This window comes from Nestor notabilis, unplaced genomic scaffold, assembly GCF_000696875.1.
Source record: "Nestor notabilis isolate BGI_N333 unplaced genomic scaffold, ASM69687v1 scaffold2645, whole genome shotgun sequence".
In the NCBI taxonomy this organism is placed as follows: Eukaryota; Metazoa; Chordata; class Aves; order Psittaciformes; family Psittacidae; genus Nestor; species Nestor notabilis.
In genome coordinates this window covers 15673-30232 of record NW_009930148.1, presented here as the reverse complement: position 1 = coordinate 30232, position 14560 = coordinate 15673, and the positions used below count along the sequence as shown (strand labels likewise).

The window sequence follows — 14560 nt, the reverse complement described above, 5'->3', positions numbered from 1 at the left end:
GTGCTGAGGGTGCTGGATCCCACTGACCTTGTCACCAACCAAATGTTGAACAGGATCAGTCCCAACAGCAAGCCCTGAGGGCACCACTCGTCACTGGTCTCCACTTGGACATCGAGCCATTGACCACAACTCTCTTGAGTGCAACCATCCAGCCAGTTAATTCCTCATACACAGAGTGGTCCATCCATCAAATCCACTGTACATACACTCTACTGTGCTTCAGGCACTGCAGAAAAAGTACTTTACCTCTAGTTTTTGCTTAGACCCATCTGTCTGTGCTGGGTTTGCTTGGTTTCACAGTGCTGTTAACAACTTGAGGGGTCACTGCAGGTAGCAAGGCTGTAATAAAGTGCTCCTCATCCCTGTGGAAGGGGCTGGAAGGGTGAGAAAGGAGATGAAACTTTCCTACTTGCACAGTAACATGCTAAGAAGGATCAACACTGTGAAAGGAAATGTAGGGAGAACTCCAGGGTGGTTCAGTGGGTTTCTGCTGTTGCCTCCATCAGTGACTCACTGAATGACAAAATCACTTCATTTTTGTTCCTCTGGTGAGCAAGTGCAAGAGGAGGAGGAGAAGGAGGAGGAGGAAGAGATGGAGATGGAGGAGAAGGATGATGGAGCTGTTCATTGCATTGGGATGCTTAATTTTGGGATTATTATAATACTCTGTTTCCATAACAAATGAGCTTCCTGTGATCTCTGGGAAGTGCTGATGGAAAAGAGCCACATTTGGGGGGGGGGGGGGGGGGGTGTTGAGTGTGTATCCCATTGGATTTCTTTGTGTATTACACCCAGTTTAGTCACCAGCTGAAAGAACATCCAGGGTCTGAAGCCCAGGAGTATCCGTGATGTTAAAAGCACTGTGAAATGCTGGGATTTGTCTGCTTTTTTGCCCGTTGAAAATGATCTGCACTAACCACCCACTAGAATAGAGGAGGAGAAAGTTAGCGTGAACTAATAGGTGCTGTTCTCCTGGAATCACAGAATGGTTTGGGTTGGAAGGGACCTCAGAGATCAGCTGGTCCCAACTGGTGCAATTGGCTGTGCCTGTGATTTTACATCTCTAGAACACAATCCCTTGTCTCTTGGCTCACTCCACATTCCTGCAGGCAAGGAAATGAAGAACCAGACTCGTTTCCACATGGAGCAGCTTTTGGAGCCACACGAGTAATGTGTAGATCAGGAAATAACACATTGGAATCATGGCAAGTGGTGAAATGTGGTGTTGAGAGAACTCGGTCTGATGTTTGTTTGTCTCCTCAGATAATAAAGCTCAAAGCAGAGGCTCGCCTTGACCTGCTGAAGCAGATTGGGGTGTCCGTGGACACGTGGCTGAAGAGCGCCATGAACCAAGTGATGGAAGAACTGGAAAACGAGCGCTGGGCCAGCCTGCCCTCGGTGACCAACAACGGCTCTTCACACCTGGTAGGGGTCCCACCGTGTCAGCCCCACCTCGTCTCCATGTGGCTCCTTCCTAGTAGCAATTCCTAATTCATATTGATCATAAATCACAGAATCCCAGATTGGTTTGGGTTGGAAGGGACCTTAAACCTCCTCCAATCCCAACGGGCAGGGACCCCTTCCACTAGAGCAGGTTGCTCCAAGCCCCTGTGTCCAACCTGGCCTTGAACACTGCCAGGGATGGGGCAGCCACAGCTTCTCTGGGCACCCTGTGCCAGCGCCTCAGCACCCTCCCAGGGAAGAGCTTCTGCCCAAGAGCTCATCTCAGTCTCCCCTCTGGCAGGTTAAAGCCAAGCTGATATTAGGTTGGTTGTTAGCAAACTGAAAGGTCTCGTAGCTTCACATGGTTGGAGCGTGTCTGATTTCATGCAAGAAAACCCCAAAGGAAAAGAAGAAGGATTTCTGGTTTCTGTTGCTGAGTTTACTTTAGATTGATTTTTCCAACCTTGGAGAAGTGCCATAACATTTATTTGCCATCTCCTGAAAAGAAAAATGTCTGTGTGCTTCTTTGATGTTTCATTAATCGTTTACGATGTTATCTGAGCTGCTTGGCTGAAAGGCTTTATTCTTCCAAATGTTTAGAGAACTGTTGACTCTACATCGTCTCCTAAAGAGTCGTTTAAGTAGAGATGGCAGTGAAAGTCATCAAGAGAGCAAAGCCTGGCTTCCACATTGATTTGGGTATCTGAGATGAAAAATTAATTCACTAGATATCAGCAGAAGGCTTTGGAAAACAGGTTGTTCATTCCTGTGAGCAGGATTAGGTGTTTCCCTCAAAGATTTCATTAAATCACAGGAAGGGTTTGTGTTGGAAGGGATCATAAAGCTCCTCCAGCTCCAACCCCTGCCCCGGGCAGGGACACCTTCCACTAGAGCAGGTTGCTCCAAGCCCCTGTGTCCAACCTGCCCTTGAACACTGCCAGGGATGGGGCAGCCACAGCTTCTCTGGGCACCCTGTGCCAGCGCCTCAGCACCCTCACAGGGAACAGCTTCTGCCTCAGAGCTCATCTCAGTCTCCCCTCTGGCAGGTTCAAGCCATTCCCCTTGGCCTGTCCCTACAGGCCCTTGTCCAAAGCCCCTCTCCAGGTCTCCTGGAGCCCCTTTAGGCCCTGGAGCTGCTCTAAGGTGTCCCCTTCAGGAGCCTTCTCTTCTCCAGCTGCCCCAGCCCAGCTCTCTCAGCCTGGCTCCAGAGCAGAGCTGCTCCAGCCCTCGCAGCAGCTCCGGGGCCTCCTCTGGAGCTGCCAATACCAACAAAGAAAAGAGAAACTGCTGAAGACCTCCCGGTACCTTTCTTTTCTTTCACCCCTCCCATGGCCGGCCCTGCTGAGCTGGCACCTCTGGCACTAGAACTCACCCATCTGTTGCTCTTCACCAGTAACCAACTGAAGTAAAATTCCTGAAGGTTTGGTCAGTTTGCCTCAAATCAATCTTAGATTCTCTCTTTGTGTTTATGTATTTCCTATTTAACACCATTCAGAGGCTTTTATAAAGTCTTTGTTTGCATGTGGGTACTTTCCTAACTATAGTCTTCTTAGGGTATTAAAATGACTTCATTCAGACTTTATCTGAAATTCAGATTAATCTTAGGCTTTGGACACCCAGAATGTATCTTTTGTACAGGAAAACTTCCAGGGGGAGCAGGGATGTGGTTTTTCATTGCATTGCAGATGATTTGCTTCCTTTTGCTGACCACCTAAAAGAAACAAAATCTCCATTTCAGCAAGAACGTGGTATCTACACACAGAAAATTCCTGCTCATTCCCATGTTTCTTTGTGCTTTTCTGCTTCTTGGTAATGGTGGCAAACCCTTAGAGGGAAAGGGGTGGTTTTGGATGTAGAGGTATTGTCATCTCTGTCACTTTAGTTCAAAGAAGGAAGTGAGCACTGGATGGAATCTGAGCAAATGCTTCCCAAATCCACTCTTTGCTGTCTTCAGGCTGTTGGGATGTTTCTGCAAGGACATTACACAGAGCTGAAACACAGTGGCAGCGATGGGCAGGAGAGGTTGTTGTAGTCACTACTCGGTGTAGTCTGTCTCTGCTTTAATCCCATGGTTAGTGGTACAATTAGAGCTTAAAGTTGCAGTATTCAGATCCACGCTCCAGCCTTCCCAAATCCCAAAGGAGTTCTTGTGCTGAGTTTCCTTTCAGATCCTTTCTGGCCAGGATAGATGAGGATGTGTTACATAGCTGTGTTTAACAGTGCCTTTTTCCCCTTCCTTCTTGTACTCCACCTCCTTCACTTCCCATCGTGCATGTTGGAATGTGCCCAATGCCTTGTTCTCTGTCTCATCACACGTGCCAAGAGCCAGCCCTGGAGCCAAACCCTGCGCTAGTCCCTGGTGAGCCAGCAGATGCCACAGAGTGGGAGGCTAAACCCTGAGCCTTATTTTCCCCTTTTACACTTACGTATGCTCCTGTGTGAAAACAAGATACTGTTGACCTTGGCAGCCCAGCTGAGGACAGCAGGAGATGGAATTCGTAGAAGGCCAAAGGCCAAAATTACGCTGCTTGCAGTTATTAGAGGCATTGCTGCAGCGTGTAACGAGCAGCAGTTTCACTGCACCTTTGAGGGGTGAGCAGTGTTCACTGCTCAGAAGCCAGGTACCCACCACCTTATGTCGTAGCCAGGTTTGCTCTCTGATGCAGTGCTGGCCATAATAGCATTTGTTCAGCAAAGCTCTCCATGTATTTCCTTTTAAAGAGTGAAAAAGGAGAAAGGAAAGTCAGTGCCTTCATCCTGCTGTGTTTATTTAGCATAGTAAGTGATGTAACAAGCTGAAGGAGTTAATAGCCCATTCCCTATCCAGGGGGCTGACTTTGTGGTAGAATCACAGAATCCCAGAGTGGTTTGGGTTGAAGGGACCTTAAAGCTCCTGTCCCTCCATCCCTTGTCCAAAGCCCCTCTCCAGGTTTCCTGGAGCCCCTTTAGGCACTGGAGCTGCTCTAAGGTCTCCCTTAAGGAGCCAAAAGGACTTGACTCAGCAATCATAGAATCATACAATTATGTAGCTTGGAAAATAGCTATCAAGTCCCTATATATATATATATACATATATATGATGATCTTAGATAGTGATCTGGAGCCAAAAGGACTTGACTCAGCAATCATAGAATCATACAATTATGTAGCTTGGAAAATAGCTATCAAGTCCCTATATATATATATATATACATATATATGATGATCTTAGATAGTGATCTGATATCTATATTTACATACCTTTTTTCATATGTATAATCAAACTATCTCATCACTTTCTACCTGCATTTATTCTCGTCTGTGCTGTTTCATACCTTCAGTGTAATTGTGTCTCATGCATTTATTCCTTGCATATGCTGTCTTTCATCACTAATCTCTGCTGAAAGATGAGTTTTAGGAAACAAGCTGCTTCATTTTCTGTGTCACTGATGCTGTTTTCTCTCTTTGCAAACGATTCCGTTCAAGGAGTTTGAGCAGCCCCCACACTGAAAATGAAAATGTCATTTTCTGCCTCATGTTAGGAAACCAGGAGCAGATGTTTTCTGAAGGACTCTTTCTAGACATGATACACTCATTTCCATGATGTTTCGTGTGGCTGTCAACTGGGTGTCAGCTCCAGCTGCTGAGACATAGACCATGCACAGCAAAAGGCACTTAGAAAACCAGAGAGGGAAACCTTACATTTGCCATAGTTTCTGCTCGGTTGGGAGTACATCAAAGCACGAGGCAGGGCAGTGATTTGCTGTTACAGCAACATCCATCAACACATTCAAGTAGCAACAAATCAAGCAACAAACTTGAATCATAGAATCAATGAACTCAAAGAGACCTTTAAGCTCATCGAGTCCAACCGTTGCCCAGCTCTGCCAAGGGCACCACTAACCCGTGGCACTGAGGCCTCACTGAAAATGTGAGGGGGAAATAATCATCCAAATTACCAGATTTTAGTCTAAAAATTGCAACATTACAAATGAATCTGAGTTGGAAAATGATGAAGTTTTGTGCTTTCCCACCCCAGGTCTAGATGAGCACAGATGCTGCGGAGCAGAGATACAGGGTCACCTCGTCTGGGGATGCTGCCTTTAGTCTCAGCCTAACTCTGCGTTGATTTATCAGCCCTCCATGAGGAATACCAAAATCACTCCCAGATTTAAAGGAATGTGTAAAGGGAAGATGGCAAATACACATACCCCACAGGGTTGCCTTTGATTGGAAGGATTGGCCTGCTTTCACATGAGATGAAGTGTTTGTTCAGGATTTAATCCAGGCACGAGGCCAAAGCACAGCTCATGTCACTGCTGCCCCAACTGCACTTAGAGAAACTGGTATTTTTCCAGTGTCTTGACTTGAGGTTCTGTTTAAACTTTTACACCTAGTTTTTAATCATCATTCTTCCTCTGAGGATTGTTGTTTCTTGCAGCAAACCCATTGTGCAGAACACACCAGTTAGAAGGCTTATTTTTCAAGTTTTTAATGCTTATTTTTGTCACTTCTAAGTATTTCCATTGGGGTTTCATTTCAGATTCCTCCTTACAAGTACATTCATCTTTAGTAGCAGAAATTCTCAGTCAGTGACTCTTCTTTCCCTTAAACTCTTTGCTGTGCCTCTCAAATTGCATCTCCAAAGGACACGACTCCCTGTTTGTAGCTTATGTAGGGGATAAATAACTGTCCATCAGTTCAGCTGGAGCTTCCGAAGTCTTCTCTGGTTCTTTCTGAAGTCCACAGGCCTGTGCTTGAATGGGAAAACACATCTGAGTTAGGCAAAGATGTAACTCGGTGACAGCTCTTACTCTTTTGCTTCCCTGTGTTTGCTTTGTTTGATGACTTTCCTCACATTAGTTGGGAATCATATGTTGAGTATTACATAGTCATTGGGAGGTTTGTCCAGTTTGAATAAACATAAGTAGCAAAAACCACACTGAAGAATAATGATCAATTGATTTTTATTGTTATGCCTTTTTTATTTGATGATCTGATACCAAATTTCATTTGTTCTAACAGATAAATGCTGATGCAGAGAAGGAAGAAGGTGAAGAGTTTGAAGACAGCATGGATGTATTTGATGACAGTAGTTCTAGTCCTTCTGGTACTCTAAGGAATTATCCTCTCACCTGCAAAGTTGTTTATTCATACAAGGTTTGTGAGTTATTCTTTTGTGTTTATTTGATTGGAAAACTGAATTATGCGTCGGACAGAATAGATGTAACTGTGCCCATGGGACTTTGACAGGATCAGGGAATCCCAGACTGGTGTGGGTTGAAGGGACCTTAAAGCTCCTCCAGTCCCAACCCCTGCCCCGGGCAGGGACACCTTCCACTAGAGCAGGTTGCTCCAAGCCCCATCCAGTGTCAGCATTTGACTCAGTAATTAAATACATCTAACACCTAGTTGTGAATAACTGCAGCAGTAAGCTCCACACCACTGTGAAACACATTTAAACTACAGCTCAGCAGAGTCCTGACGTCTGTTCCCTATTTGCAGCTTGCAGAGATGTCCCTGCCTGGCTTCAGGGCCACCAGCTGCGTGTCTGCTGTTACAAGCTGTTGTAATTTCTGTTGCTGAGCCGCTGGGGCTGTAGTAGAAATGCCTTCTCAGGATCAGGCTGCATGACAAAGCTCCTCTTTGTACTGTAATAATGAAACCACCATTCATGAGTTAGAGCTTTGCTGACAAACTGCATTCAAGCTGTTTACGTCTGCTAGCACTGCTAGGTCAGTTGTAAATCACACCACTGTGGAGCCAAAGCCAGTGGCAGATGTAATGTTAGAGCACGGAGTAATTAGAGATCCCAAAGTAAATGGGGTTTGACACGCTGGTGCTGTTCAGAGTGCTGCTGGCTATCCTCCTGAGTCAAAAAGGGCCTTGTGAACATCAGCAGATGTATAGAAGAACACTTACAGAATGTTTTAAACTATGCTGTCACATAGAATTTTCACTTCTTGAAAACATAAGCTTTAATAAGAGTCTGGATGAGAATGTTCTTTCTCCTGCCTGTCCTGCACACCTGGATTTTCTCATCTTCCTGTAATATACTTCAGGCTTCTCAGCCAGATGAACTGACCATAGAGGAACATGAGGTATTGGAGGTTATAGAAGATGGAGATATGGAAGACTGGGTAAAGGTATCAGTTTTCTGAGATTGTTTTCTTTTCATCGAGTCGTAATAGAATGGTTTGGGTTGGGAAGGACCTTAAAGCTCATCCAGTTCCAACCCAGGGAAGAGCTTCTGCCTCAGAGCTCATCTCAGTCTCCCCTCTGGCAGGTTCAAGCCATTCCCCTTGGCCTGTCCCTACATCCCTTGTCCAAAGCCCCTCTCCAGGTCTCCTGGAGCCCCTTTAGGCCCTGGAGCTGCTCTAAGGTGTCCCCTTGAGGAGCCTTCTCTTCTCCAGCTGCCCCAGCCCAGCTCTCTCAGCCTGGCTCCAGAGCAGAGCTGCTCCAGCCCTCGCAGCAGCTCCGGGGCCTCCTCTGGCCTCGCTCCAGCAGCTCCACGTCCCTCTTGTGTGGGGACACACTGAAGTCAGGTCATGGGGAGCTCCTCCTCACCCAACACCCCAAGTCCTTCTCCTCAGGCTGCTCACAATGATTTCACTATTACTTCTAGAAACAAAACTTGGGACGGGAGAAGTCTTTGGATTCTTTTCAGAGCCATATGCAAAACCAGAGGATCTTTTGTGTCCTTCACTTCCAGGCACGGAATAAAGCGGGTCACGTAGGTTATGTGCCGGAGAAGTACCTGCAGTTCCCAACATCCAGCAGTCTGCTGAGCATGCTGCAGTCCCTCGCCGCACTGGACAGTCGATCACACACCTCAAATAACTCCACTGAGGCTGACTTGGTCTCAGGCAGCCTGAATGGAGACTCCAGTGGTAAATACCATAAAAACCTAAATTGTTTATCAAGCTTGTTCTCCAAAGGATTCTGCTTGTTGAGTTTGGATGTTGCATGTGAGAACTCTCCTATTTGACCTGTATCAGTACAACTGTTCTCAGAGTTTATCTGTCTCATATTAAACCTGCATATTTTACCTCACAGAGTTGAGATTAACTAAAATTAAGGAAAACCAAAATCATAGAACCATAGAATAGTCAGGGTTGGAAAGGACCTTAAGATCATCTAGTTCCAACCCCCTGCCATGAGCAGGGACACCACACACTAAACTATGTCACCCAAGGCTCTGTCCAGCCTGGCCTTGAACACCTCCAGGGTTGGAGCATTCACAACTTCCTTGGGCAACCTATTCCAGTGCCTCACCAAAATCCCAGACTGATTTGGGTTGATGGGACCTTAAAGCTCCTCCAGCTCCAACCCCTGCCATGGGCAGGGACACCTTCCACTAGAGCAGGTTGCTCCAAGCCCCTGTGTCCAACGTGGCCTTGAACACTGCCAGGGATGGGGCAGCCACAGCTTCTCTGGGCACCCTGTGCCAGCGCCTCAGCACCCTCACGGGGAAGAGCTTCTGCCTCAGAGCTCATCTCAATCTCCCCTCTGGCAGGTTCAAGCCATCCCCCTTGTCCTGTCCCTACATCCCTTGTCCAAAGCCCCTCTCCAGGTCTCCTGGAGCCCCTTTAGGCCCTGGAGCTGCTCTAAGGTGTCCCCTTCAGGAGCCAAAATCATTTGATTTGTCAGTTACAGAATCATAGAATCATGTTGTTTGGAAAACACCTTTGAGATCATCAAGTCCAACTCTAAAGTGTGTGCAGTGTGTGGGTCTTTATGCCTCTGCCAGTTATGCTTTTATGTTTCCTCTTCCCCTCTTCAGTCTGTTTTGTGAAAGCACTTTATGATTACGAGGGCCAGACGGATGATGAACTGTCCTTCCCGGAAGGAGCCATCATCCGCATCTTGAACAAGGAAAATCAGGATGATGATGGCTTTTGGGAAGGAGAATTCAACGGGCGCGTTGGGGTGTTCCCATCAGTGTTAGTCGAGGAGCTGACGGCCTCCGAAAACGGGGAGACTCAGTGGATTGGAGATATTCAGGTATGGAAAGAGGTGAGGTGGTGGCTTGAACGTGTGCTATGAGTTTGTTAGGGCAGTTTTGCAGTGCTGCAAAGATCTGCTGCTGCTTGAGGGGAAAAACCCCAACTTGGGACCAATACAAGAATAAAAAAAAACCCAGAAATAACTTAAATAAAATAAATCAGAACTTATTTAAGGGAAAAAAAACAAATCAGAACCAATGTAAGAAGAAAAACCCAAACCCTGAGTGCTTCACTTCCAGTTTCTTCCCCAGCCTGATAGTGACCAACTGATGTATTTTAGCAAACGTGATGGGTTTGTGAATAAAGGCAAGTATTTGGCTAGAAAGGAAATGAAGCCAAGGAGGAAATTCCCAGTCTACCTCCTGTACTGAATTTATGGCATAGACTGAGACATCAAACACAAGCTGGCAAAAAGAGCATTCCAGGCTCCCTCAGCCCTCATTTAATGTTTTCATACTGAAATCTGTTCTGTCTCCTCTCAAGTTGGGAAGGGCAGAATGCTGTCAAAGAGTGAATTACAGTGATTTTTGCCAAAACGGCTTCATTTCATATTTTATTCTTCTATTAGAAAATCAGACGCATTCTCCTGTGTAATTGTGCTAGAGACTGGATTTCTGTGTGCCCTACAAAGTAATTTCTCTGGTATTTTTAGTCTTTGGTCAGAGAAGACCATGAAGACCTCACTTTTAGATGATATATGTGATAAAACTCATGATCTTAAATAAAGCTTTTGTGTGAGAGGCACACTTGGCCAAGTGGCTTTTCAGCTGACCTTCACAAAGTCTAAATTACCTGGGAGAGGATGAAAATCTCTGCTCAGTGGCAACCTGTGATTTAAAACTAATGCAATCACTGTTGGATATCTTGGTTTTCCTCCTCAAAACCCTTCCTGACAGCACTTTTGACACGTAGTGTTTCTCCACATGAAAGCTCTTGTGTACTGATGTGTCAGTTCTAGTGTAGGGATGTGTCAGACAACTGGCTGTGCCTCGGGGGTAGATAAAAGCTGTTGAGGAGTGAGGTTTGCTGCAACCTCTGTCTCTTCTTCCCACAGGTATCCCCAACTCCAAAGCCTAATCATGCCCTTCCACCGCTGCCCCTCTACGACCAGCCTCCCACTAGTCCCTACCACAGTCCGGATAAAGGAGGTTCTCAGTACTTCCCCAGATCACCCTCAACTAATGGTGAGACTTTTTGGGATGGCAGAAGAAACAGTTCAGCAAAATGCTTCATTTAGAATGTTCAGATTTCATAGAGGGGGGAAAACCAGAAGCTTTATTTGCAACCTAAAGTTAATTCAGCAATACCAAGGGGCTTGTTTGTGATGGGTTGTTCCTTCCCCCTTCAGAAAACAGCTTCAGCTCAGAGTCCCCTGGATTCTCACAGCCTCCAAGAATTCCTCCTGAAAGTTCATATGGAAAGCTGCGACCTGTGAGTTCAAACCAAGTATTGATGTTTTTATTGAGGCTACAAAAGGCATAAAGCCAAGTTTAGGTGGGACAGGACGGGTACGTTCAAAGCAGGGGGTGATGCAGCACCCAGTGATCTGGCTCTCTGTGTTCTGCAGATACAATTACTATGTATTAAAACATGTTCTCTCAGATGAATGCTGCAAGGGAACGTCTATTCACTCCCCTTTGATAATAGCACAGATGTGTCAAAAAGCTGGAGAACACGAGAGCTATTGGAGATGAAGTGAACACTAGAACAAAACAAAGCTGCACTTGTTCAAACACTTTGTCATTGTGTTTAAAGATGACCTTGAATCTTACCCATCCCCTTTGCTTCATCTGAGCTGCCCTTCTGCTGCTGCCTTTGTAGTTGTGATACCTCCGTGTCTCTGCATGAGGCATGTGGATCATGAAATCTAACCTGGGAGGAAATTACATCTATAGTGAGAGTGAAATAAATGGTAGTCGATAAACTTAGAGTGCCTTTGCAGGCATTGGAAGGTTATTTTTGTCCTTGACACATATAATAACCCCTGAACAGAGCTGAAAAAGAGGGAGAATAAATGCCAGAACCATTTAATTATATCATTTGTACAATTCTCCTCCAGTGCGCCAGCACACAGATCTGCTTGCCAGCAGTTTGAGGTTATGTGGGGACTCCATTGCACTTAGGGTTAAATTTACTTCCAAACCCCTTGATTTGAGGAGTTTGGCTTTAAAATTCTAAATTATAGTATCTGTATATTCTGTTATGTCTTTGCTGCCTTGAAAGAGAGATTTTTGCCAGAAAAGGAAAAGGAAGAATTTAATCACTTTAGGACTTGCAAACTCCATCTCCTAGGATGAACTTTGAAATCAAGTTTGGCGTGGTTTCAAACTCCTAAATCAAATCATACTCAGTTGTATTTTCCTGGCATCCTCAATGGTTGCAGATAAAGAGTATTTTGGGCTATTCATAAGTTATATTCTGAATATCCAGTAGTCAGTGAGTTACCTTTATCCACAAGGCAGAGGAGGTGCTGCATCATTTAGTGCACAAGTATTGAACAGAGAAGTTTCATATTCCCTTGTAAAAAGATGCTGATTCAACTTTTCCATTTAATAGCTTTGTATTTCATGCAATTTAGTGCCTTTTCAAGATACTACTCCAGTGTCAGGCCTTAATTGAAAGGATTTCTGTTAGTTTTGCATTTTAAATAGGCCAGGTTTGAAAACATTATGTAGTTTATTATGCTATTGCTCCACAATTCATGTTTTCCATAGCAAGTCACCCCAGTGTATTCTGCAATCACGTGCCAAAAACCCTGCTTGAAATGCTGTTAGCGCTTAAGATAAGCTCTATCAGGAGCAATAATAACTTCATTGATGTGGCAGAGCGTAAATATAGCATCAGATTTCAGGTTGTGTATCCTTCAGGTCAGGGATTGAGTAAATACCAATAAGCCACTTAGATGCAACAAGACATTGTTGTAGTTTTCAGTCCACGTGAGTTCCGGGCAAGGGCATCATCAGATTTCACCATTTGATGTAAGATCCAAAGCCTGTCCCAGGTTTAGGTACTGGATTATCCATGGGTACATCAGAATAGGCAGGATACTTCACCTGGTGTGTTTGCCCCGTTGTAAGTGCTCGTTGTCCTGGAGGTAAAACCACCCAAGAATGGGATCGAGAAGAGCCTTAATGGCTTAACTGGGGATGACTGGACCTGAATTCACCTGGTTTCTCACTGTAGTTCTGTTGATCTTCATATATAACCTGTATATTTGCTTCATCTTGAGGTATGAGCCTAAAATTGCTGGTTTAGTCTGTCCAAGCTCTGAAATTCTCCGATAGTTACAGGCTGGTTCTGGCTGTTTCAGGTACGAGCAGCTCCACCACCCCCAACACAGCATCACCGCCGGACCACAGAGAAGATAGAGGACGTGGAAATTACTCTGGTGTAACGATGGGACTAGTTAAGTAGTAGTGCTACAATCAAGACCAAACGTGATATTTGGTCAAATCTCAGTTTTTAGGCACCTTTGCATGATGAAGACTTTGACTAGAACAAGAGATAGGGAGGATTTTATGTGGCAGTGACCTGGTGGACTCCTTCCCGCAGTCATGACTATTTTGTGCCTTTTGATTTTGTTGGTTTGATTTATATACATCATTCTTCCTCTCTTAGCACAAAGCAGGACAGGCCAAACAGCGAGCAGAGGATTGCCTTGGAGCAGGTTTCTCTCTTGGCTGAAGATGGTCAGTTCTTGTATGGAGGCTGAGGAGAAGAGCCTCCTTCATGCAACTTAGTCATAACGTCCTTCGACCACGTGCATTAGTACAGTATATTACTGTTGCCATAGGAATGTGTTAAAAGATTGTCAGTTCTTCAAGTAGCATTTACTTGTCTGATTAGGGATTAATCAGATTTGCAGAGTGAAAAGAAAGGGAACCGAAATAAGTATAAATAGAGGCTGGCTCCTCTTCAATCCCCTTGCAGAAAGGAAGAAACAGGCAAAGAATCTTGTAGATGAGGCAAACTGATGCAGATCATCCATTAATGCACACCTCTTCAATGATGAGCAGTTCAACTGTTATGTCCTTTGTATTAATATTTATGCAGTACATTTAGGAATAGAGTATCTAATACGGAGGTGCTGAATTAGTAACAACATCTTGTTCCATAGCATAAACCAACTGGTAGAAAAGTAAGTGAGATTTTTGTCTAGATCTGGAAATTGAGCTTCTTTTTGTTCTTTTCTTAGCAGGTTTTTTGGGGGGGTTGGTTTGGTTTTTTGTTTCCCAAGTCTTTGGGTCACTCTTCTCCCAGTTATTGCCATGTACTTTATTATCCATCATTAGCAGTGTATCTTTGGCATCAGAACATCTTAGGAGTTACATGTAGAGTATCTACATGCATTAGTTAGTTTTGGCATTGGATGGTCCTGTAGCGTATTCCCACATGACACCCATTCATTAGCCAAAGCCAGGGAGCCAGGAGAACCATTGGCTCCTGTGAAGCCTTCAGGCCACCTTGGTGGCCAAGACCACGGTCTCCATTTACTCTTATAGGCAAGAAATAGAGAGGAAAGGAACTTCCCGACTGATTCTCAATTGGGATCTCTGAAAAAAGGAAGCTTTCTGGTATTGAAACGGTCGGAGGAGAGGGAAAAACTGGATGAAAAGGGGTTTTCTTTATGTACTTCCTCAGTGATTTTCGGCAATCATCTCCATCAGCTAAAAGGCATCATCACAAGGTTGGGTTTGTTTCAGCTGTTGTAGGGGTTCTGTTGGATGTGCTCTTCTGTCTTCATTTTCTTTCCTAAGCCACTATGTTCTCTTACCTTTACTTTACTAACAAGGGCTATTTTTTGAGGCTGCATTTACAGAAAACAGAGAAAGAATAAACCATCAGACCAGGTTTTACCATACACTTTGCACATACTTGTCAGTCCCACCCCAGGCTGGCTCCCAGACACCCGTGTTTGCCAATCTCCTTTCCCAGTGGGATCTTGAACCTAGAGTGGAGCTGTTCGAAGAAACCAATTCATGGATCAGTGCTGCAATCAGTGACTGTCCAATGAAGCCTTTCCCATAAGTGTCGTTCTGTTGCACCTCTTGTCCTGTTGATCTGTTCGAGGTCTTTTTTATGTGTTTTATCAAACTTATTCTTAAGTTTAAAGAAGAAAAAGAAGTTTTTAA

At 44.8% G+C, this 14560-nt stretch overlaps 1 protein-coding gene across 1 annotated transcript in view; it reads left to right on the top strand.

Annotated features, from left to right (window-relative positions):
* The window catches only part of FCHSD2 (FCH and double SH3 domains 2), a 72723-nt gene extending 59901 nt beyond the window's left edge, over positions 1-12822 (top strand). The window contains exons 12-19 of the mRNA XM_010015282.1: positions 1264-1425; positions 6448-6582; positions 7485-7568; positions 8135-8312; positions 9206-9426; positions 10483-10612; positions 10777-10859; positions 12739-12822. Of these exons, the coding sequence (XP_010013584.1) occupies positions 1264-1425; positions 6448-6582; positions 7485-7568; positions 8135-8312; positions 9206-9426; positions 10483-10612; positions 10777-10859; positions 12739-12822 (1077 nt within the window). The remainder of the gene's footprint in view (positions 1-1263; positions 1426-6447; positions 6583-7484; positions 7569-8134; positions 8313-9205; positions 9427-10482; positions 10613-10776; positions 10860-12738) is intronic.
* The last annotated feature ends 1738 nt before the right edge of the window (positions 12823-14560 follow it).